Source organism: Chelmon rostratus, chromosome 20, assembly GCF_017976325.1.
Source record: "Chelmon rostratus isolate fCheRos1 chromosome 20, fCheRos1.pri, whole genome shotgun sequence".
NCBI lineage: Eukaryota > Metazoa > Chordata > Actinopteri > Chaetodontiformes > Chaetodontidae > Chelmon > Chelmon rostratus.
Window position 1 is genome coordinate 8,574,109 of NC_055677.1, and position 25,337 is coordinate 8,599,445.

A 25,337-nucleotide genomic window follows, 5' to 3' on the forward strand; every position below is an offset into this window, starting at 1 on the left:
CAAGCCATTTGACGTATATAAAAAAAAAGTATTTTCTGTTTCATCTGCAGTATCACCACATATCAGGTCAATTTCCACCTTTATGCCAGGCATGAAGTCACTCCGCAGTCAATGTTAAGCGGCAAGTCTGTTTGTCAGGTTGTTGGGTCCTGCAACAGCCACCAGGGGGCATTAGAGTCCATGACAAAGACACGACAGTAAGGCACTGGCCAGATAAAACCCTGTGTTGGCAACTCGCCTCACAACTAATACTTGGGTGAAAGCACTCAAAATTCTGGAGAAACCTGTTTGTGGAACCTGACTAAGCCTGAAAAAATGTCCAATTCTCTTATTGATTTATAACACATAGTTTGTGCACACTCATATGTTTGGTTTCTGCAGGTCTGTGGAACCTGGTGTCACTGTTCTCCAACCTCTGCCTCTTTGTCCTGATGCCCTTTGCTTATTTTTTCTTGGAGTCTGAGGGATTTGCGGGATCGAAAAAGGTACATGGCCTGAAATGTTTGTTGTGTCGAATTTATATGCATCATTTTCATTTTTGTTTGTTTTCTTTGTTTGTTACACAAGGATCCCAACTATCATCAAAAAAGATGATTGTATTAGAATTGGAAAAATTAGTTTGACACTTTGCTGGGCGTTCAAAATCTGGAACAAACTTCAAAAATCCTGAGAATAATTATCAAAAGTCAGGAAATTCACATTTGTTTTTATTATACTGATACTTAAGTGATTTATTAGTCATGAGTCCCAGGTGAAAGCTATACTAACTACAGCATTTAAAAACTGAAATGTGGAACCCTGTATATTTGTCTCTTTTGTGTTGATGTATTGTATACATTGCTATCCATGCAAGGGGTTCCCTCTTAATAGCCAAAGCAGCAGCAGGTGCCTAGTCCTTGCCCTCTCCGTGACTCACGCCACTGACTGTAACTGCCACCGCGGAAAGCTCATTAACCATGAAAGTCTGACTCTGGACTTTGCCCAGCGCCACATCCTGACAAACCCTTCCAATAAGGCCATAGGCTGCAAACGCTTCAACACTGCTGCATCGGCCCCACTGATTTAAAGCCTGATTCCTTGTCACCCCCTACCCAGCCCCCTAAAATAAAACTTCAAAAGGACAGGCTAATAATCGAGTTGTAAGGCTCAGCGAACTTCCTCGTTTAATTGATTACCCCCCAAAAAAAAGAGGCTGGGGGCTCGTGTTCCAAAAGTCCATAAAGTCGCAGCAACATGACAGCACAATAGAGCCTCGCAAAATAGAGGGGGAAAGATTTACTTTTAATACACCTCTATCCTGTGTCACAGTTTGAAACCTCTCTGGTTTATGTCCCTCCTGGCAAAAGCACATAAAAATTAGTCTGTACTGTAGTGTATAGCCAGTTCTTTTCTTCCTCAGCCCACTAATTTGTTTCGGTTGGATTTCTACGGTAAAGGGCAGGCCCTGATGTGTAGGAAGCAGGATGAGGGCCTCTTTCACGTTCCTCCTTTTTGTTCTTTTTCATTTCAGCGAGACTGTTTCTTGCTACTGATCTTCTATAAATTTGCTTAGAGGAAGCACTGTTCAGTGTTGAGCTGCACGTCCAGGTCTATATTGTGTGTATGCTATGGAAGGGGTGGAGGCGACGCTCCTGTTTCACCTATTAAAAAAAAAAAAAAACAACCTCAAAAAAACCAAGTGAGCTGCCTGCAGAGTTAATCATGCGACCAACAGCAAAAGGAATGTAAAACACGGATCTGAGTTTTTATAATGTGATATTATCCCTTTCCCCAATAACAGCATTAGACCACAATGTCATAAGGTTTTATGTGGTATTTTAACCTCCTGGGCTAATGTTATGGCACTGCGAGGTCCTTTTGACTGCGGAAATGAAGTGAATGATGAATTTCACTACTAACGTTGTAAGTCAGCCTTTTCATGTGGCTGTGTTTACGTTTGACGATGTACTAAAAGACGCCACCAGAATAAAGATGGAAATGTGGATGTTTTTTTTTAATGTTAACTGTTCAGCTCTTCAGAGGCTCTGTCACCTGAGTGATTAATAGTTTAACAAATTGTCCAAATTGTGGATGAATCAGAGCGACTTAGGGTCTTGATGTCAGATGTTATGATCTAGCTTTTACTTGCTGCTGTAAAATGTCTCCCACTTTTACTGCTGTGTTCTCAAATCTTTGCATAAGAGCTACATCACCGAGGCTACTAAAGGTTGTTGTGTAGTTTAGGTTGTTTGGTTCTGATCATGTTTTAGAAGTCTGTATACTATAGTGTATTTGTGCATATAAAGTAGTACTCTGAAATGAAGTACTATGTATTGTTTGGATGTTTTTAGTGTATTGGGAAAGATAAAAATGTCAGTTTTTGAGGCTTTACAAGCTAAATATAGCTTTTCTTTGACTTATCTCTGATGGTTGTCTCCACACCACCAGTAGATGGCATTATAATGATGGGAGCCATCCTCATCATCCTTATTGAGATGATCAGCGCGTTCTGACAAAGACTGTGAAGACATCAGCACCAGCCTTTGTTCAGACGTCTATTTATATCAAGTTGGCTTAACAATTACACATGAAGAGTATGATATCTTGAAGCTATATTTACTCAAAAACAATTAGAGAAACAAAAAGCAAAAAAAGTTTTGACAATTACAACTTCCTGGTCTATTTCTAGTGTAGTCTAATCTTATTTTCATAGCACTAACGCTCAGATGCTAAAAATATGCATTCAGGGCCACAGTCTGAGTTACTAACAATTAATGTAAATTTAGTATATTTAAAAGTATGCAGAATTTCCACTAAGTTTTAATATTTTAGGGTTTTTTTAGATGTTCGTTTTTGCATCAAGAAATTATGTATAATTGTGTTAAGTATGCGTTGCAGTGAACAGTCTTTTGGTCTTACCCACAGTATTGAAATGTGTTTGATCCTGAAACGAGTTGGAACGAGTCTGACCCCCTGACTGACCCAGCAAAGGGCCAACAGGTTTCATCTGGTAGTTAAAGAAACTCCTCATCAATCTCATCCTAAGCCCTAACCCGCCAATGATGAGAAGTGTGTTTATTGTGGAGGGAGAGGAGCGGAGGGGGGGGGGGGGGAGAAAACGTCTCGCCGAGCAAACCCGCGTGGTGTTACTAAGATACTCCTCTTTGTTGGAGCTCCACAATGGGGGCTTGGATATTTATTTCAAATCTCCTGCACATGCAGACATTTTTCCCAGGCCTTCTTTCAGGCAGGGCCAGCCGGAGAATATAAAGTGGTGTTTACATACCTTCCTTTAAGGTCACAATGTCTCCCTAAAGCTGCCTGTTACAATGTTCGTTACCATGGCAACATATTAGTTCGAGCTGGGAATTTAAAAAAGAACAAGCGAGTTGGTCAGGATTTTTTTCCCTTCCTCTCGTGACTCAGTTTGTCTAAACTAAGTGATAAGTTCTGAAGCTCAACTGATTTCTGTACCAGATTTTTAGCAGTTTTCTCATTTTAAAGCAGGATATCATCTATCATACATGTAAGCTGAACTACTGCAACTTATTTGCGTAGCTTTAAGAAGGGCAGAGTATTATGTTGATAGGCTACTAGGTGCACTTGGTCCTAACCTCTTGCTTGACGTTAAACCCAGGATACAGTCATTTCTTCTTTGAAGACTCATCAGTCTGACACCTTTCTGTAATCAGAACAAGCTGTCGTCACTGTAGGATGTCAAATAAAACTTGGCAAACATCAGAAAGTACTGAAGCTGCTTCCTTCATTTAAATTCTTCTGTTTTCTGACTCTTTTGGTGAATAAGTCATGAAACCAGCAGGGAAACATGAGTTTTAATACACTTCCTAAAAACCCAGATATTGAACTTTCGCAGTGTTTTCTTTTCCTTGCCAACCACCCCGCCTCTCTCCGCGGTTTGAACAATACGATGTGATGCTGATTATTTTCCATGCTCTTGTGTCATTTATTAAGAAGTCTTATTGAGAGTCTTTAGAAGTTCATTGTGCAGCTTTACAGGGGAGTGTCCCTCTCCTCTGCTTTCTGTCTTTGACACGGTCATTGCGCTGCAGCCGACTGGTTGAAGGATACACTAATAAGGTCCCTGGGCATCTGGCATGTCTTTAGCAAAGAGGGCAGTCCTTTTGCTAGGGAGCAAAAAAAAAGGACCCTGCCCCCTCCCCACTTATTACACTCTTGGCCCTTGTTCCACACGCCCCTGACAGTGAGCAGAAGGATGGTCTGCGGGATGATCTCTGCCACCGCCTGCTGACCTGCTAAGGATTGATGGCGGCAACTAGGAAGCTCCTGCACCACCTAACTCTCTTCCTTTGTCTGATTTCTTTCACCCTCACACCCCCCCCCCCCGACATCCAGCACAGCCCTGCACCTTCCCAAGTATCATCTCTCACTCTCTCTCAGACTTGTCCACCATTGCACAGTGGCATTCAGCTTCCAGAGGTGAACTCTCTGTTGGATTTGTCAGCTGAACCACTACATCAAAGACAGTGGCAGATTGTGGTTTAGTTTTTCTGCAGCACGAGCTAGGCAAAAAAAGCTTGTGAACTGTTTCCAGGCCCTCTGCGGTTGTGTGTAATTGGGTGGATTTGGAGGTTGATTTACTTGGCTGGTCATGTGCATGTGTCTGTATGTGTGTGTACGGGAATTCATGCATGTTTGTTTGGGACTGCATATGAAGCGGTTACTTTCCTCTCTGGCCACTACACGCATTTCTTGGAAGTCTCTCCAGTCTTGTTCGAGCATAGCTGCAGTTAACCAGCCCTCACTCGATGTCGGTGTGAGGATCAGGGGATGCTGAATATTTCAGAGCTGCTATATTTAGAGGTAGTTACACATTTAGAATGGCAAGAATAGAAACTTTCAGCGGGCGCTCTGGATGCCAAGGCACAGGTCTTTTTCTTTTTTTTTCCTCCCTTCCTTCACCAGTTGACAGTTTTGTCTCTGATCAATGATGATAGCATAGTTGGATTTTCCTATTTTTGTACCATGTTTTTTGTACACATTTGCCCTTCCTTACCTTTGCGACAGAGAACAAAGGACTTAGTTTTGCCCTTGCAAGAACTGTTAACGCTAGACGTAACTTTCAGTGTGCAATGTCATGCATGTCGATGGTTCAGTGAAACTAATTTGCACCCACAGTTCAGTGTCCTCTTTCTCTTGCACACTCAAATCATGTCTGACACAGTTGATTGTTCTTCCAGCGAGGCAGGAATGATAGTAAGGGAGGTGACAAGCATTGCCTTTGCCCTAAATGATCTGAATGGGTAATGATTTGAGTCTTATAAATGATTGAGAGACCTATCTAAAGGGAATACACCTTCAGCATGGCATGGGCAGCTTGTTAAGGTGGACTGGTGCGCTTGAGCAGACGCATGTCCTGCTTGGCTTCTGCTTGTCCTGATGCATCCTTAAGAGAGCGCGTGTGGGACGCGGCTGAAGTCCCTGAAAGCATTCCTCTCTCACCTCTCTTACCTCTGGGGAATGAGATGCGCTCAGACGTTGACTCCTCTCCTCCACCACTCTCTCTCTCTCTCGCTCTCTGTGTGTCTCTCTCTCTCTCTCGCTTTGTTGTTCTCTTTATTTCTCTCTTCCTTTCTCCCTCTTTTTTTAATTTTGGCGGTGTTGAGAGTTTTCCCCACTGCCCATTTGAGCTTGGCTGTGAGTTGCTTGATTGCAGCATCCATCTAGTGTGCTCAGAGTGTGTGCAAGCATGTGCAAAAGAGCATAAGGCAGTTAGCAGAACTGAATGTTCATGTCAGATTTGTGGCTATATTTTTAGTGTAATGATCCATAGTGAGTGGTGAATTTATTGTTGGTTAAGGTCATAACAGCAAATATGTGTACATGATTCCCTTACGATTTGTTATGACTGTGACGTATCTATTAATGTCATATATTTATTCATAGCATACCACTAAGATCTTTTAAGGTTAGTTTCATGCAAACTAAAGACTCAATGAGGTCCAGTTGCCCCTTCTATCATTACCTGTCGAGTGGCTGCAGTGTCTACCTTGGCCACACTGGGGCACTCCAGACCCTGCCCACTTTCCTCCCTGTTGTGCTAGAAAATTCTGCACTCATTCACTGAGGCTTCTCCAGAATATGAGCATAAGAGGAGACGAGAGACAAGTGACTGCTCAGTGATAGCGAAAGGATGCTACAGGGGACTTTCACCACTGAAAATGAGTGGAACATAAGAATATGCTTAAATTTCTGTAACGCTTTATAAAGTATGGGCTGAATGAGTCAATAACGTGATAACGTGTCGACATTTTTGCCAAATATGTCTGTGACCATGAATGCATACATGCAAGAAAAGTGCTTGTAAACGCGATAAGAGCTCAGGAATGAGTTAGCTGTAGGTTGCATAGGAGAGAAGACAGCTTTAGCAGTGACTTAGATTGGAATGCAAATGCTAATGGACAGGTGGTTTGGATGACAATCATGAACTGTGTTGGGAAAAAAACTAAGTCTTGTCTGATTTAATCTGCAGAATTGAAACCATTTCCATTCTATGGAAGCGACTTGATTAACAGGGGGAACTTTCAAAGAGAGACCCCCTTCATGTACCTGTTGGCAAATACTGAACAGCAACCGCAAAGCCATTATGTTAGCTGGTAACAAATTGCTCATATGTACCCAATTTAAGCAGCGCTCTAAATGCAGAGAGCCCTTGTTATCCCATGCCTGGTAGCCTACCTGACTTGTGTATGAGAACGCCTATCTATCTTACAGTGCTAGACAGCTCGGCTCTCCATCAGGGTGGGGGGATGGAAACTGTGTGAACAGGTAGAGGAGGACTTTATTAACCACTCAGCAGTTTGTGACCCGGAAAACCCAAATTACCCCAAAACCCTCTCGTCTGCGCGGCCTGGGACACGACCGTGGTGCTAAGGGAGCTCCTAATCGGCCCCAGATGGGAGGCCTGCTCTTGATCGCAGACAGTAGCTGACCCAGCCAGGCTTCATGCTCCTTACAGCAGCACCCCCCACCCCCCTACTCTTTTTAATTTCACCTCTGCAACCACCAGCCCCCCGTTAGTCCCACTTTAAAGACCACAATATGTGTGTATAAAAGAGCTGTTTTACACAGGAATCTGTGGGAGCGTTTATGTCATGTTTGTGTGCTGTGAATGGAAACGAGGGTGTTTAATATGAGCAGGGCAGGATGGAGATGTCTTGTAAAATTAATTTTGTTTTCTGTTTTACATGAAGTGTAGGAAATACCACCTCCCAGCTCAGTGCAATGAGAACAGTTTGATTCATGTGTTTTTTGATATATGTAGGTATAAAATTCCTATGCATATTATAATACTGATTCCAACCATGTTAACAATCCCTAATTAGACTTCTTTCTTTCCTGTGAACTTTTCCTGTCAGGGCATTAAGGCGCGTATTCTAGAGACCTTTGTGATGCTCTTCCTGTTGGCTTTGCTCATCCTGGGCATCGTGTGGGTGGCATCAGCGCTCATTGACAATGATGCAGCCAGTATGGAGTCACTTTACGGTACGTGTTGAAAGGATTCTGGGTCATTTGGGCTTGTAAATCTTTTGTATTTATAAGGAATAGTTCAACAATTCGGGAAGTGCACTTTTGTGTTTGTAAATGAGAAGATTGATATTCTGTCATGTGTACAATAACTATGAGGCTTTATTGGCTTAGCTTAGCATAAAAACTGGACTCGGGGAAGCAGTTAGCGTGGCTGACTCCAAAGTTAAAAAATACACCTACCAGCATCTCTAAAAAGTTGAACAAATTAACGCAATATATCTTAATCCCTCCACCAATTGAAACTTAAAAAAAAAATATTGTGTAATGTGTTTACTAGGAGATGCATGCTGGAACTATATCTTGTGTAATTTCCAAAATGTTGGAGTATTACTTTATGTGTATATATTTATTAAATTAATGTGCTTATTTCTGTAGATCTGTGGGAATTTTACCTGCCATACCTCTACTCCTGTATATCTCTGATGGGAGGACTGCTTTTACTCAGTAAGCCATTCATTTTTTTCACATGCACAATGAAAAAAGGAATTATCATTGCTGACGTGGTGTAAAGTAGCATCAATTTATTATTGCTGAATTAATGCACCTTGTTGTGGTCAAACAATCAAGCTGATCACACTGGTTTCTTTCTCATATCTAGTGTGCACTCCTGTGGGCTTGTCCAGGATGTTCACTGTCATGGGCCAGTTATTAGTGAAGCCAACAGTAAGTACTCACTATTTATAGTTGTCCTGTAAATGGTTTGGTCAGTTGAATTTTAAAACTAGAAGTTCTCCCTGAGAGATTACAGATTTGAACTTGCATAGTTCCACTCAGATCTGAAGCCACTTTGCTTCTCCGTTCTGAAAGATGTCTCTCTCGGTCGGCCATTTACAATAGCGACAGAGGACTACAAATACATCACCAACTCATCCTCCCATCTGCCATCTCTCCAGTCCCACTTTGGGCCTAATTATAACCCATTTCATCTCTTCCTCCTCTGCTCCCTCCCCTTCAGATCCTGGAGGACCTGGATGAGCAGATTTACTGCATCCATTTGCAGGAGGAAGCCCTTCAGAGGAGATTAAACGGTATGTCTGTGGGAGACGTGTTGGCACATTATAGGGGAGGGCTGGGGAGGGGAGGGGTTGACTGCCCTATTGGGTGTGATGGAGCGCGCCACACTGGAATCAATTAGCATTGAAAATTCAGCCAGGCATACGCACACTCACATACCCACAGACAGGCAAAAAAATCCACACACACTCGACTCTGGCCTTTCCCCACCTCTGTCTTACTCTCATAACTTTCTGCTAAAGGGCAAAGCAGCCACAATGGCAAGGACCATATTTTATGTTTAGGAAGTTTTTAAGGATCCATTTAAGACACTCCAGTGCCTCTGTCACTGCTGGCGAAATGATTGCCTCATTTAATGTCAGGCCTAGAATGGTAGCCTGGGTAATAGGATGGAAATGAAATCTTTTACAAGAACTTGTGGCTAAGCGACTTTTTGGTGACTTCTGAAAGGAGACCAGGAGCCTTGTGCTGTTCTCTGGACTTGGGCACAACGAAAAAGTTTAAGAGTTGAAGGATGGTGACAGTGTTTTTTTTTTTTTACAGCCTGCACTTCCTTTTCACGTTCCAGCCCCTGTGTTCCCAAATTCCTTCTTTGACATTGAATGATCTCAAAAAGCAGGAAGTATTTGGGCCAAACTCCCAAACCTACTTTAATATTAACTCAAGCACGCAACCAAGTGTACAGATGCGAGTAAATGAAGAGGATGAGCGTCCTTTCAAACCAGGGAGGTAAGGGAGATCGCTCCCTGATAACGCATGTTTTTGAATGCTACGCCGACCTCCTCCATAGACTGCCACCAATGCGTATGGTTCCTTAAGGCTCATTCCACGTCGCTCTGCTTTGAAGTAACTGATAGAATAATTGTAATCTGTTCCTTATCATCTCCAACAGTGTTTGATCTTTACAGGTCTCCTCTGTGAGGCCAAAAAAAAACCCCAAACTGGTCAACATCTCCACTTTTACCTGTTAAAAAGGTGGGAATTAGAGGCAACAGGGGGTGTTTATGTAATGCACGTAACGTATGTACATGCACACACTCAACGTTCATGCTCACACTCGGGCTAGAGTTGCGTTCCTTTGATCTGCAGAGAGCGCTGAGCAGACGGCGGTTCAGGAACAGTTCAGCGGACACACTCCAGAGGCGAGCAATGTTGTCTTCTTGCTTCACCTGTGTCCGCTCTGCATCCAGCTCCTCTAACAGATTATTCTCTTACCCAGTTTGTGTTTGTAGATGTGGACTGTTGAGCCACTTCAGTTGATGCATCAGTGTTTATTTACACATCTGGCCCTTTGTTGTCCTCCCTTTACATGTAATTGCCCATTTGTAATGGCATTGTTGATGTTTTAAATCTTGCAAATCAGATGGCATTGGCTGAATTTGGCTGATTGGACGTGTGTCTGTTTTCGTTGTCAGGGGTATGATGAGCATGCTGATGGATATGTGAAATGTCAGATAAGCTTCTAACACTTAACTTACGAGAAACTGTTTTTACAATTTCCTTGCAAAATGTTGTGCAAGTGCATTCTCTCTTTACTGCTTTTGAATATATTGAGCCTTAAGGTTACAGAAGTTTTTATGTTATTTTTCAAGCAGAAAATGCCCAAATTTGCTTGTTCCAGTAAAGCAGAAATGAGTATAAATGAAATACACAGTGGTGCCTTTGAGTCACGTAATACTTTGCAAAGAATTTAGACTGTAGGGGCAAAAAGGGATTGTATTTAATTCCTGCAAATCGTACCCAATCAAATAAACCACTGTGATTTCAACAGGTTTTTATCTTAGAGGGTATTGCAGAAACACAATCTGGCAGCCGAAGTACACAAATATACTGCAGCACTGGCAATGTGGCATACACACTTGTCCACACTGCCCTCTCAGGACCCTGATGTGCTGATAGCAGAGCAACAGAGCGCCTGTCCAGATGCTATGCGGCACAATGACCTTGCCAGTGCCTCTGTTGTCTCAGCATGGTGTTTAGCATATGTGTGGATGACGTAATTTTTCGACTGTGGTGAAGGTTGGAGAGGATACGTTGAATTACTCCGGGCCTTCCTGGCTGCCAGAAGCCTCACTCAGCATCTCTGCCTCGCTGTAACTCAGCCTTTTACTTGATGCTGCCAGCAGAAGGGGAAGAGGGATATATTTAACTTCGGTTTGGAGTGATGTCATTGAGGATACTGCAATTGAAAATCTCACCATTTTCCTCTACAGCCCTAAACAAGTGATGGTCGAGACTTTGTATTTAGTTAGATCTGCTGTTTTTCTGTTAAGGACCTACTATTCATTTGATCAATGATTTATCTTACCTGGGTGACGGGTATGGCCATGTTTGGATATGTTATGCACAAAGGTGATAGATTAGCTCACTTACGGCTGAGCAGATTTGGCTACCCTGAGGCAGCGTTTCAGTTCGTCTCCGGAGAAAAAAAGCTGTTGAACTGTCCCTGACACTTCCTGTTGTGTTGTGACTGCATTTGCTCGGAGGGTTCAAACTTTCCCCTGCTTAGATCCCGGGACAGGTACCTGCGAGGGCACAGACAACAGTGATAACTCTCTCTCTCTCTCCCCGTCTATCTCACCTCTCTTACCCACTTAAACCCATCCAGACAGGGCGTGTCGTAATAACAGAGGGAAGAAAAAGGTTTGATCAAAGTGATTGGTCCTTCACTCCTGTAACAAAGATGAAAGATGGTATTTTTATTGCACGCCAGTAACAGTGTAACACTGAACTAATTGGTCTTGATCTGCCAATCACCCCAGGGGATGCAAATGGATACTCTTCCACTTTGGCTCCAAGGGGCCTCTAAGCTAGTGCGTGAAGCTGGAAGGAAAACAGAGTAAAATAGATAAATTAGCCTTAAATGAGCTGGCCTTGTGGTTTTCCTGGAGAATCCCTTGCTGTCTTCTCCAGCCCACTCAACCAGTTGTGGCATGTGCTAGACAGCTCCTGACACAAGAGATTATTTTTACTTGTTTGAGATCACATTGTTATGTTCTGAGAAGGATTGCTTGTTTTGATGGGATTTCTTAATAAGGATAAGTCAAATACCATATGCTGAGGTAAGACAAGTACAGTGAGAAGTTAACATCCTCTTCATTAGGACTTCATCTTGTATTTTTTCTGATCTGATGCATTTGGTGAATGAGAAATGTCTGAAAATACTGTTTCCAACTGAATGAAGATTTTTTTTTTTTTAAGTGGTCTGGCAGATATACATATCGCATGTAAAAAAATGGGGCTTCAGTTGTTGCTTGTTTAAACAAAATTAGAGCTAAAACATTGATTATCGATTGACAAAAAATGAATTGGTTTTTTTTTAATCGATTGAACAAAGAAGTCATCTCATACATGACAGTTTTCATCTTTTTTTTCTTACATGTCATAGACTTAATGACTAATCCTTCTTTAAAAAATGTATCTGCAGATTTATCAGTAACAAATATAATCATTAGTTGCAGCTCTAGACAACATGCATCAAATCTAATTAATTTCAGTGGTTTCTGTTTCCGCAGGATCGTCCACACACACCTATACTCGAGGGAGCTTTACTCACCAGCTCAACAAAGAACTGGACAATATTAGAAATCAGAGGAATAAATTGGGTAAGTGTTCGTATTGTGTGGCAGGGCTGATATATTTTGTCTTAAGACCTTGAATTGCCATGGAAATATATGCCAAGAAGCTAGCTTTTTACATATTGCTGACAGGCAGCCGCCTTCTCCCCGTCTGCCTTAATTTCTTAATTTGGACTTGGACCAGAACTGCCTGATAATTTTCCATCCATTTTAGGATATTATAAATGAGGCCTGAGCCTTTTGGGGAGCAGGGTGGGGGGAGGAGAGCACAAAGGCACTTAGGATATTGGACAAGATGCAAACTTTATATTGTAGCAAGCCTTTTAGTGATGTCATTAATTTAGAAGGATGGTGCATATAAAGTGCACTTGGCAAACTTCTCGGGCAGGCAGGGTGGGTGCACTTTGAGAATAAGGAGGACTAACAAGGTTGGAAATGCAGAAAGAAAGTCAATATGGCAAGGACTAGAGGGCAGTCAGATGCACATTGTAAGGGGACAGAGAATGTCCATAACAGACGACATAGTGACATGTGGTCTGCAGGCTGTCAGCAGTGTCTACAAACATGACTGATGAGCTGTTGAAATAAGACGAAGATGGAAGATACAAACTTGAAATGTTTCAGCTGGCATGGAAAAACGAGCCACATTAGTTGCCCACCACATGCACACACACATTCTGACCAAAATATAAATCACAGAATTAATTTTGTTGCATTTCTTTTTATCCAGGATTTATTGTCGTTTCCACTAATTAAGGCAATGATGAGTGTGGCTAATTAAAGAGGAAGAGCATAATTTTTTGAAGGTTATGAAATGTATATTACCTGGAGGCAGGTGGTTATGATGAGATGTGAGATTATGTTTGATACACACACTCACGATATGTTTTACCAAACCAAGCTTTATAAAAACCCATGAAATAAAGCCAGAGGGCTTGAGGTTTCAGTGCTTGTCTTTGATGAACGTATTAATTAACCAGTGGTGGAAAGTGGTTTGTAATGGAGGGGTTTAGCTCATCTCTGAATCTTGCTATTAAAGAGTTGCTTATACGTATATTTCTTCAGACTAAAAACCTCACATTTTGCCTCACTGTCATTTCCTCTCAGAGAGAAGAAAGAAGGCATCAGGTTGGGAGAAGAACTTGTTGTATCCCATAGTGATGCTGATCCTGCTTACAGGAACGGTGAGTGCTGGGACTGACCTATCATTAAGCCCAAACTGTTTACTCATGGCGTACACAGCCTGGCTGGTGGCCAGTGGGACTAACACCCTGCACCTCAAACCCCATCCTCTCACAGTTTCCCCACAGAGTCTGGGTGTGGAAACTACTTTTGTTTAATTGCTGTTTAAGACAATGCTGAATAGCCACCTGCAATAACTGTGATTTTCAACAGATTATAGTGTGGGAATACTATTTATGCCGTCTGATATTGTTGGATAAGGCAAGAAAGGCCATGTGAGAGGCATGGCACGTGCATCAAACAACCCCCACATTGTTCAGGCTTTGAGAAGCTTAATGTTGGAACAGTTTACAATCACAAGATGGTTATTATGCTTTACCATACTTACGGATCAGCAAGGCCCCCCACAATTCAATTATATCATGATGCCGGATACTTTGAGGATTTGATCAATCTTTTTATAAATATACCATGTGTAAACAAATCTCTATCTTCCTCTCTGTCTGCAGACAATCTCAGTTCTTATGGTGGCATTGAATATCCTCTACCTTCTCGTGGATGAGACTGCCATGCCCAAGGGATCCACAGTAAGCCTATCATCGACACACACACATACGCACACACACACACACACACACACCAGCACACGCCCAGAATGTAAACTGCAGAAGAGTTTGCCTATCAGACCTGCCATGTTCCTGGCGGAGACATAAATCAAATACCGGACATGCTCAGATGCACGTTGGAAGAAAAGGCCCGGCCAGATGTTAATCAGGCCCCAGCCTTGAACCTCTGGTTTTGTTTTGGAAGCTCATTGAAAGTCATTTCACAGCAGTGTGCAGATTCAATGAACGTGTCTCAAGTCCACAGTGTGTGAATAAGCTGCTTTTCCTCCCTCCCTGCAAAGGCAGACAGGGCCAGGTGAAGGGCTCTTACTGTGAGGCAGGCTAACAGAGTGCGGAATGGCTCTCAGAGATTCTCATCTCAGCCTAACGTGCAACGTGTTTTAAGCTCTCCTTATCTCATCTCATCTCATCTGCAGTGACAGAGGTGCATGTGTGCGCGTGCTTGCGTGTGCGCTTGTGGTTGCATTCTTGTCTGAGAGGGGGCAACATAATGTATCCTATTACTCCCTCATTTCATTTTGCGTCTCGCGGGCAACTGACAGAGCTGCCCTCGACATTCCAATTATTTTATTGAGCAGAGATGTTTTCCTTGGCATGACGCATCCCAGAAAATCCCCCAAATTACACTTGTCATGCAGCTTGAAGCTGTCCTCCCTGACAGTGTGGCCCCACTAAATGGTTTACGCGTTTCTTAAGCTGGATGGATGCCACACCTCTGATCTCACAGCACTGCGAGGGATGGGGGGAGGTGTCGTCCTCCAAAACAATCGATACTGATATGATATCCATCTATCCACCCCGTTAACCTTACCCTCCAGCTCTCAAACTCTCTGCCCCTGTAGTGCAGAAATTCCCCCGCAGTTAACCTGTACAAAGTCTGGAAGGAGAAAAGCACGGAGGAGAAAGTAAAGTAGAAAGAGTGGCTTGTCTGAGGTCTGGAGGAGGTACAGCCGGAGCAAAGAGACTCAGACTGTGGGAAAGTCAAATGAGGCCCCGATGCGCTGATTGTTGGGAGGGGGGAGCACAATGGAAGTGCCTTGTCAATGTTTGTCTTCCTTTCCTACTAAGCATCCCGCCGTAGTCCTTAGCATACTGAGCAGTGCCCCAATCGCCTTTACAGAGCAGAGGATGGAGGTGGAGAGCGATGATGAGGAGCAAGTAAAGAGGAAGAGAAAAAGCAGGTGGATGGAGATGGGGAGATTCTGCAGAAACAAGGAGGAGGAGGTGTGGAGCTGGAGCTGCCTCTGTCAAAGGACACAATGTTTTATAGCTTGATGAACAGGCACTAAGATGGACCAATAAAATTGTTACTGCGGGCCCTCCTCTTTGGTAGCAACCACACTTGACACTGTATTTTGTAAAATGGACAATTAGCTGCAACTTGGCGTCAATTTTCACCTCACTAAAGTCGCCACTCTCTAAACACACAAACTTAAATAATAGCACCTTTGGGCGCTGACATGCATACATGCATTAATGTGAGAAATATCCATATTGGCCATGACAATCAATTTTTATTAGTTTAAAAATCTATAGCTATGATGCTGTAAGGTTAGCACCCAGCGGAACTAGAAGGAAACGGATCAATTCCATGTTGGTTGAGACATCACAACACTGCCATCACAACTCTGTTATTATTTAAAAGCAATTATGGAAACTGATTCCTGAAATAAGGAACAATTTGACAAGATGGTATTAACAGTGAGAGTGAATGCACCACGGGGACTACTGTTATACCACTCTTTGCCAATTATTGTCAGTAGCTCTACAGTTAAAAAACTGGATAAATAATGTTGACATTTTTATGGCAAGAGGAAAGTGGCAAGTGGAATTAAATACATGAAACTAATATTGCCAAAAAGAATGGCTAGCACAACTCATCGCTTTAATTACTTAATGATTAAAGATACAGCCACAATATGGGTGGATTCAGAGCAAACAGTATGCCCAAATGTGCTTTTGGAGTCTCTCCCACCTCTGATTAAACATCCAGAAGGAAATGTATTAAGGAATAGATTAATGTATTTGTAACAACACTCCCAACCTCCACATTTAGAGCAACAGAAAATTCTAAATGAATTTAGACTTTATCATTACTCACCAGGAATTCTAGAAACTGATTTTGATAGAAACCCTCTGCAGTCTTTTAATCGTGTCCCCATGTTAGAAGATAAGCCTGCCGGTGTCTGTTCCGTTGTTCTTGACTGACACAAGTGCACTGATGTCTGTTTTAATTATAACAGTCTGTCGGATGATCTTGGTGTTAGTTGCCTCACAAAACGGGATGTCAACCGTGCCCCCAGGAACAGCGGTGGGCTATGAGGAGATCTGGCATAGCGGACACTCAGGCAGATCTTTTCCCACACAAAGTCACTAGAAAAGGAACAGCTGTGAAACAACGATTTTATTCCTGTGCAAACACCTCAGAATAACTCTTTGTGTAATCCCAATTTGATCTAATACAATTTGGAAAGTCTAGAAGAGCCATTTCAGTAAATGATTTTATCCTGTTCATGCGAACGTGCGTAAAAGATTTTAGTGCGCATGCTCTAAGGGCTGTGAAAAAACTTAGCGATGGAGCGCCATCTTGGAACGTGCTATCCAGTTTCTGTAATACATTCATGCTGTCAATGTAGCAGGTTTGTCTTTCTAAGACAAAGCTTTCAATATACTGTTGGTGCAAATGCTCACAAATGGAACATTGAGTGAATGCAGGTGGGCTGTTTACGTTGTTTTTTTTTGTGTGTCAAATAATGTCAGTCTGTTGGTCAAAACCATAGCCTGCATCTGAAAGAACAGTGTAAAGTAAGTCTAGAACAGATGCTGTGTGGTGGTTCCCACTCAGACATCCTAGCACTTCCAGAACCTTACGTTAATAGCACCTCTATATATTACATTTACTGTGTTTTTATGGCTGCTTCTTTCTCCTACTCGTTAGATATGTGATAGCCGGGGGAATTATCTGGTGTGCCAGTGGATAAGGGTTAGGTGGGGGAGGTAGTGTGAAATAGTTATAACTAAATAAAGGATGTCTCTTGGTTTCCTTCTTTTTCTATGTTTAAATAAATTAGGTTTTTAAAAAATGGTACCATAACTGAAGGAACCACCTGAGGTGAAATGGTCAGGACGGGAGGCACAGTTGTGCGTGTTAGTACAACGCTGACGACCTTGTCAGTGCACAGGTATTGCGAGGTGTTAATCTTACAAGCAGCGTATGCAATGTGTCTGCTGAAAGAGCCGTGGCAGCCAGCACAGACGAATCTACCAGTCCCCCTCCCGCCGACCCCTCCCTCTCTTTGACACACACAAACACACACTCCATCACCCTTCCTGCTACTGGAATGAAAAGAAGTAAGAGTTGAAAGGAGGCGTACTGTGAAAGCTAGCTGTCCTGAGCGCGCACGTACACGCACGTACCGAGTGCGCGCACACACTCACACAATCTTAATGCATGCCCGCCCTCCCTCCATTAATAAATTACATCAGATGCTGTCTGCTAATTCCCCGTGTAAGAGAGAAAGAGCACTGCACCATGGCTCTGCAGTAAGCTCCCAGGGATGACAGTTGCATAAAAAGGCATGAAACAACCTGCCAGGCTTTTTTCTTCAGGCTCTGAAGACAAATAAAGTTCGATACGAAAGAAATAAAATACAGAAAAAACATAAATAATACACTTAAAACTAGGACCATATGTAGTGTGCGGTTGTAATATTTGTTGGTATAGCAGGAATTGTAAATACTGCATATACGCACAGTACATGATGTAGATGTCATGCATTGGCATGGGTAGGTGCTGTATTTGAATTGCTTTACACATAAACTGTATATTAAATATATCCAGTATGATAGGAGTATTGGTGACTGTATAGCCATTTTGAATCATATATACTTCATACATCTGCATATGATTATCTACAAGATCTAAATATGCAGCATACAGTTATAGGTGGTTTTAAAACAACTTGGATCCGTAAACAAGTTTTTACTATTTTTTTTATTAGATTGTTGAAAGTTGAAAGTGAGCAGTCTATGGTCACCTCTTACTTGTGGACATAATGTATAGTACCATAGGTGCTTCATAAAACACACTGATCCTTTAGAGGATCAAGCCTGGTGCCAAGTCCGACTAAAGCAAATATTTATCATTTGACAACACAGATGCTTGGTATGTGCAGTGCATTTAGATGTATGTCTTTTTCCTGCTCCAGTTTCAAAAGGCCTTAGAGGTTTAGGGGTTGGAGGGTGAGGGGGGGGAGGTACGCCTAGTGTGCTTGCTGAAGTATTTGTTTTGTTGTTTTTATGTTTTTGGCATGCTTTCAGCCTGTACACTCTTCTTACCGTAAGCAATGTGCCGTTTTTGTTTGAACACCTGTTCACATATTGTATGATCGACAGTGATTTGAAAAGAGCCTCTTTCATCTTGTTCCATTCATTACTTAGCCAATTTGATTCTGTCTTTCTCAAGTGGGGAAATTCTTCATGCACCGCGTACTTACTTTGCAGGATTTCTGTAATTGCATGTGTGTGCAACTGCCTGCAGTGCTGTCGTTTCCCATTTTCTTTTCTTTTTTTTTTTTTTATTTGTGATATGTTTATATAAGACTGGTGTGTGATGACATTGAATAACCCAGCAGTTTTCTGTCTGTCTTCCATCTTCCAGGACCGAGGCATTGGGAACACCTCTCTGTCCACGTTTGGTGTGGCACAGGCGGCGCTGGAGATCATCCTCATGTTGTATCCTTTCGGTGACACCCCCACCATGCACAGCTTCTCTTTTGTCTATGGCCGAAGTAGCATGCTCCACGGCCAAGACCAACATTTCAAGCCAGCTTTGTTTACTCAGGCCATAGTTCGGCCGGACATCTTCCGGAAGACCTGTTGTGCTGTGTCGTCACCTTTTATCGTAGCTGAAAAGCTGCAGACTTTACAAAAAATGACTCAATGAAGTTGCTTTGCTACCAGCAGAGAAATGCATTTGGTCCTTGATTGATTTGCTGCACAGCTATTTGATGGTGTCCTCGGTCCTTGGCTTCTACAGCCTGCGAGTCTTTGAGGTTCTCACTCCCAGGAAGGATGACACAACCATGACAACGGTGAAGATGGGATGGGAGGATTGGGTTTGGGGTGAAGTGGGGGCAAGGGTGCTGAGATTGCCCCTAAGGTGCTGATGTGTTTGAGACCCCCTGTGTTTCATCTGTTTCCTCTTTTTTCCCCCTTCCTCTCCACTCTGAGCTCCTACTGCTCACTAATGTTTTCCTCAGGGCCCCTCAATGGCTTTAGTTGATCTGTCCAATATTTGTTTGTGGGTTGCGCAAACACTGGCAAAGTGCAAGCTCCTTTCTTGTACATCAGAGGGAGAGTGGGTTTTTTTTCGGGGGGTGGGGGGGTGGAGGATGTGTGCTCTGTTTGGCCCATAGTGGCACCTATTCACTTGGTAATGAGTTTGGGAGTGGTGAGGCTTGTTAACTAGCCATGACGCTCCAGTGAAAGGGCTTGAAAGGACAACAGAGGGAACCTGGTAATGAGCAACTTCAGAGGTACAAATTGTACAATAAGTGGAACCAATTTAACATCAAGTGGTGTGTGCATATGTGTGGGCACATCATGGCTGAAAATGTTGGTGCAATGGTTGCTTTTTTCCGTCTCAAAGTTTCCTCCCTCACTGTCATATATATGCTTGAGAGATCTGAAGTTTGATAAACTGCTCTGATTTCTAGATCATTGGTTGCTGTGTGTCCATCCTGGTCCTGAGTTCTGCCCTGCCAGTGATGTCCAGAACTCTAGGTGAGTACAGGTGTGCATGTTTGTGTTTGCCTGCTGGTTAGTGACAGTGTGGGCACACCTAGCCTGTGTATAGATTACACATTTAAAGCACCAGCTGGACATTTTGGGAAATAGGAATATTCTCTCTCCACACTCATTTCTGTCCGCTAAATGTGAAGCTATAGTCAGCAGCCAGTTAGCTTAGTTTATCTTAGAGACTGGAAACCAGGGGAAACCGAATCAATCAACCATTACCTCTAAAGCTCACTAATTGATTAATATGTTGGATCTCATTTGTGTAATATGAACAAAAGTCATCCAAATAATTCCAATAAAACTGCAACTGGTCATTTTTACGCTGAGGTTTTTCTGTAGATTAAACAAATAAGATTTAGAGTGTTAATTAGCTTTAGAGGTGCTGGTAATTTTGCTGCATTTGGACAGAGCCAGTCTAGCTGTTTTCCCCTGTTTCAAGTCTTTCTGCTAAGCTAAGATAACCTGCTGTTGGCTGTACCTCCACATGTAGCAAGAAAGAGAATATTGTCACCTAACTCTCGGCAAGAAAGAGAATATTGGTATTTCCCATAATGTCAAACTAACTGTAGGTTGAACTGAATTTTCCGAGGTGTCATAACGACCTCATTGCAAAGCATCAGTTCCCCTCCCCCACAAAAGTTTACAGTGCTGCCACCAACGGCAGACCATTAAAGTTAGCAAGTTGAATTCTCCTATAGTTTCCCATAGTGACATTATAAAGGAGTGCAGGGTGAAGGGGTAAAAATGACAGGATAGCAGCATCACAATGGCACTAATAAACATGCAGAGTGCAGAGCACAGCTGTTCAAATAGCACTACTCTGTGTGTGTATTTGAGTGTGTGAGAGAGACCAACAGAGTGGGAAAATGGGACGGAGTGAGCATACAGTGACTCATTGGGAGCTTTACAAAATATCAACAGGTTCTGCTTTGTGACGCTGAATAGATAAAAAAGAATAAATGCATGAGACAGAGTTGAAGAGAAAAGGCCTCCCAGCGAAAGAAAAAGACGCAGAAAGTTGAGTGTGACGAAGTGAGATGTTAAGAGGCAAGAAAGGGTTTTGTGTGCTGACGTGAGGTGTTTTTTGTGCATCAGTGTGGGAAACACGCACTGTACGAGAGAGCATTTAGCAGCTAAAGAGTCAGATATTTCCCTCAGAAACTGGTAGAGACCAAAAACAGAGGTAAAACAGAGTGGACTTACTCATCAGGTGGGCAGAAACACGGCTTCACATGAATGATAATGTTTCTCTGTAGCTGCTGGATGTGTGAAAAAGCATATGATATGCCACAAAGGTCCCTGGCCACCAGCACTATGTTCTTTAGTGTTGGATCAAATGGCTCATTGCTCCTTTTTGAGAGCAACTGGTCTTGGATATGTGCTTTTTACCTCGTGATTTTCAGAGCTATTGTTAGCCAGATGCAGGCACGAGACAAACACCAGTAGCCTCACATATTAAGTGTTGCTCACACACATGGAAAATGATATCACTGCCATTCAACAGTGATGAATCTGGCATAATGCTTCTTGGATGTATGACCGGCTGCATGCTAATGTGTCCAACTCTGCTACTGTGCCCCTGACATTTCAAATGCCAAGCATCTTTTTACCCCCAATTAGATTTTCTCAAATTACCAAACCAAGATCAAAACCTTTGGCATTAGAAACGAATGTAGCCAGACCACAGTGGCAAGCTGTATTGACTGGGGTCTCCATCATCTCTCTCCCTGTCTCTTCACAGGCAATTTTGTTAAAGGTCCTTGATGCTTGCAAACTGCTTACTGCGGCTGTAAATACATCTCTCCAGACACTGAATCGATTGCCCGGTCTAATTGACGACAGAGGTTGTGAAGATGTTACAGGAGAAGTAGAATGTGTATAGACTTGTGCTTCTCCAGTGTGCCACGACTGAATATAATTCCTGCATACAGATGGCTGAAACAGAAAATTATTGTGGTGCATAGATTTAACGTGTTGATGCAGTAATTTCCTTCGTCGGTGTTGTATGCAAAATTAACATCTGAAAAAAATCCATCCTCATGGTAGAGAGCAGGAACACCCGGATTGGCAGGCCAAAATGGATAAGCAGGAGAACAATAGGGTGTTGATGGCTTTCCAGGCAGCATGCAATCAGCTTGCTGCAACCATCAGTGACAGATGGTTTGAAAATGGTGTAGCAGTGTGGAGCTAAGAGGAGCCTGCAGGAGACTCCTTTATCTCTGTCTGAAGGTCCTGGGAGAGACATGAAATCCACCTGCATACCACCTTTGCTGCTATACTTAGTCAGCCATCCTTTCATATTCCACAGGGAACAGTCCTTACAGTACTGCAGACCAAGACACAGTCAAGTGATGAAAATAAGCATAAACTTTGTAGTGCAGTGGATCAGAGGTTGTTTGTGTAAGCCTGGGTGGATTTAGTTGCCATCAAATAACATACAGAGTTTTGATGACAGCATTGTCAGGTGTATTTAAATATTAAGGCTAAAAGCTAAAACCAGAGATATTAAAAACTTTGAAAACATCAGGTGCATTTTTCTTTTTAAGAGTAATCTCTATTCTTGGGTTGAAAATCTGTCAGAAATTGTGCAACTTGCAAGACTGTTCTTGTTTATTGTTTGATTTAGATATGTTGTTAGCACAGTGGCTGACTCAGGTGGACAGGTACAGGTGTGTACTATGGGGATGCTATGGTTGTACCACTTACTTTGGCCAAATGAGACCACAAACAGAAGCTTATTATACGACATGACAAATGGTCATGATGCACATAGAGTTGGTCTTGGACTCAATATGTGACACAACACACACTCATTGGTGACTGTTTAATATTTGTTTTTATCCTTTTTATGCTGAGATTATACCTGTAATGCACATGAAATACATTTTAGCATGCAAGTCCCTCTCTCAGATTCAGCTTTTTTACCACTGGAGAGACACTTTTCAAAGTGCCTTAACTGCAGACAGAATGTGAAACCAAAATAGTAAATGAGTGTCAACTTGCTTTCTAACCCAGTTATTTGACTTGTGTCTCTACCCTTCACAGGCATCACCAGGTTTGATCTCTTGGGAGACTTCGGGAGGTTTAACTGGCTGGGAAACTTTTACATTGTCCTTTCATACAATATGCTGTTTGCGGTCGTGACAACGCTCTGTCTTGTGCGAAAATTCACCTCAGCGGTACGGGAAGAGCTTCTGAAGGCCTTAGGTAAACTTATTATTTATTTATTTTTCATGTGTCCTGAGGGTTTCTAACAGCAGCTGTTAATATACAACAACAGAATAAGCTCATATTCTTTCACTGTCCTGAGCTGTCTGACGAACAATCCTGCCTTTCCTATGCTGGATGTGCTGTAGAATATAAAACATCTGTTTCGTAATAAAACTTTGATGACTCAATTTCATCCCAATTTAGTAGCCACCAAAGTTTGGTCTGAAACACTGACAGCACCAGCCTACTCTGTGGCTTTGGAGGGAGATAGTGTTTATTTCTCTCAGACAGCACGACCTGGAGTGATAAAATGGAAGAAATTGCAGCAAGATCTAATGTGCTGCGGGACTGACGTGTGACAGAGGATGGGGCTAGTCTCAAAGGCTTGTGGTGACAGGCCCTGAATGTTTGATACACAGGGCGGGATAGGGTTAGAAAATGTCAGCAGAGGCACTGAGGGGGAAAAAAGCACATCAATACCTCTGTCTAAGTGAAAGTCTGAGGCTTTTTAATGAGATTTCTCTCCCTTATCTCCCCCTGCCCAGGTCTGGATAAATTGCAACTGTCAAACAGCCCAACAGACCCCGAATCTGGGAAGCTCTCGGCCAACGGGCATCAGAAAACTCTGTGAAAGGGACGATAGATCAACACACGCACACATGCACACACAAACACACATACACACACCTTAGCACAGCCAAAGGGAGATTTCGACAGTCCGGCCTGACTGCTGAAAGGTGAAAGGGATTGGAAGGAACTTAATAAACCCAGGCAGTGTCTGACGGATGCTGCAAGTGGAGGCTGAGAGCAATTTAGCTTCGTGACATTCCATCCTCTGCGTCTCGGATGGAAGCTGGGACAGAGCCAGGGATGAGACTGAGGAGTGAAATAGACTGGCATCACTGCAGTGACCTTGATGTTGACCTCAACTGCGACTGTGACTTTAAACCACCCATTTCTTGCTTCAGGGGCACTCCCCCCCTCAGCATCACTACTAGTTCTCCAACGACAGCCTCCTCACCACTGCACAAGACAAAAGCAAGAGGGTACAGCAGGTGAAACAATGCACCTTCTGTCTTACACCAAACTAAAAGACAGTGGGTTCTTTTTCACCACGCTGATCCTCCTCTGTACTCAGTATAGTAAATAGACCCCCCCCCCCAAAAAAAAAGAAAAACCCTGACTCATTTTGTAATGTCAGTACGCAGCGATTGGTGTCAGTGATACATGCAGCATTTGAAGTTTATGGTGTCTAATCATTGGTCTTTGATTGTAATGTGAACTGATACAGGCATGATAAGGTGTCCATTCGTCACTTTTGATTTGTTTAAACTCAAAATGTGAAAATAACAAGCATGAAAGAAGTCATTTATTCACACTCATCGCAGCCAGTACATAAAACAGCACGGCAGCACAAGTCACATTATATGCAGCGGTACTGTCATCACTGATAGGCCTCAGATTTTAGCACTTCTGCTGTCATTTGGCTTTTTATTTGGCTTTACTCAAGTGCGCTTTAACTTTATTGATGATGTCATTAGTTTGTATGAAGTAGGGTAAGAACTTTTTTTAGGTGCTCTAGATTAGACTTGAGCTACTCATCAAATGGGAAATTATATGGGAGTTGTATCCACTTCAGTTCCAGTGAGCAGAATCGGTGTGTTTGGAGCTGATCCTGTGGTTGTATTTCCTAAAATTGTTTGTTGGTTAGAAAATGTCATCACATTTTTGCTTATCCCCCCAAAACCCCCAGATATATTTAAATCCACAGGGCACACAGAAAGATTTGTCAAATTTTTGTCATTATTGTAAATGTTGTATTTACATGTACATATTATATTGTGTTTCATGCCTCTTTTGCATTATTTGTAAGTATTGGGCTCTCATTGAGCACATGGAGGGTCTGACTCACTAAGCTACCTGTATTTTGTTGTACATATTTTTTATAAACACCTGAATCTAATGCAAACCTGTAACAGTCTCACATACAGAATGCATGAGTGAAAAATGTACAACTTTGCAGCCAGTAGAAGGACTTGGTGACTCAGGCCCCATTTACATGTTGTTGTATTGCTGCATAATCTTCTGAACTGTGATGTTCTTTGTCTCCAGAACCACCTTAAATGCCTTATACGACAAGCGTCTCGCAGGCTCAATGTTAAGGTTGTTTCTTGTTCTGTGTTGTTTGTTTATATACATGTACACACGTGTACATGTACATCGTCTCTAGACAGTTCCACTGTGCTCCCCTGTACGCCACCGAGTTTCTAGTCTAAAGCCAGCTGGATAGAACATACACATTGCTTTTGCTATGAATGTTGTCGCAGTAGCTCTTAACTCGTGACAAGCTCCATTTTGAGATTCATTCATTACCCATGAA

General features: G+C 42.6%; 1 protein-coding gene across 1 annotated transcript in view; it reads left to right on the forward strand.

Moving 5' to 3' along the window:
* lmbr1 (limb development membrane protein 1) overlaps window positions 1-24,118 on the forward strand; it is a 31,179-nt gene extending 7,061 nt beyond the window's left edge. The window contains exons 5-17 of the mRNA XM_041961528.1: window positions 382-485; window positions 7,377-7,503; window positions 7,924-7,992; window positions 8,147-8,211; window positions 8,504-8,576; window positions 12,078-12,167; window positions 13,248-13,324; window positions 13,832-13,909; window positions 18,609-18,682; window positions 18,951-19,041; window positions 19,666-19,732; window positions 22,793-22,954; window positions 23,503-24,118. Coding sequence (XP_041817462.1) covers window positions 382-485; window positions 7,377-7,503; window positions 7,924-7,992; window positions 8,147-8,211; window positions 8,504-8,576; window positions 12,078-12,167; window positions 13,248-13,324; window positions 13,832-13,909; window positions 18,609-18,682; window positions 18,951-19,041; window positions 19,666-19,732; window positions 22,793-22,954; window positions 23,503-23,588 — 1,163 coding nt within the window. The 3' untranslated portion in view covers window positions 23,589-24,118. The remainder of the gene's footprint in view (window positions 1-381; window positions 486-7,376; window positions 7,504-7,923; window positions 7,993-8,146; window positions 8,212-8,503; window positions 8,577-12,077; window positions 12,168-13,247; window positions 13,325-13,831; window positions 13,910-18,608; window positions 18,683-18,950; window positions 19,042-19,665; window positions 19,733-22,792; window positions 22,955-23,502) is intronic.
* Window positions 24,119-25,337: the final 1,219 nt, after the last annotated feature.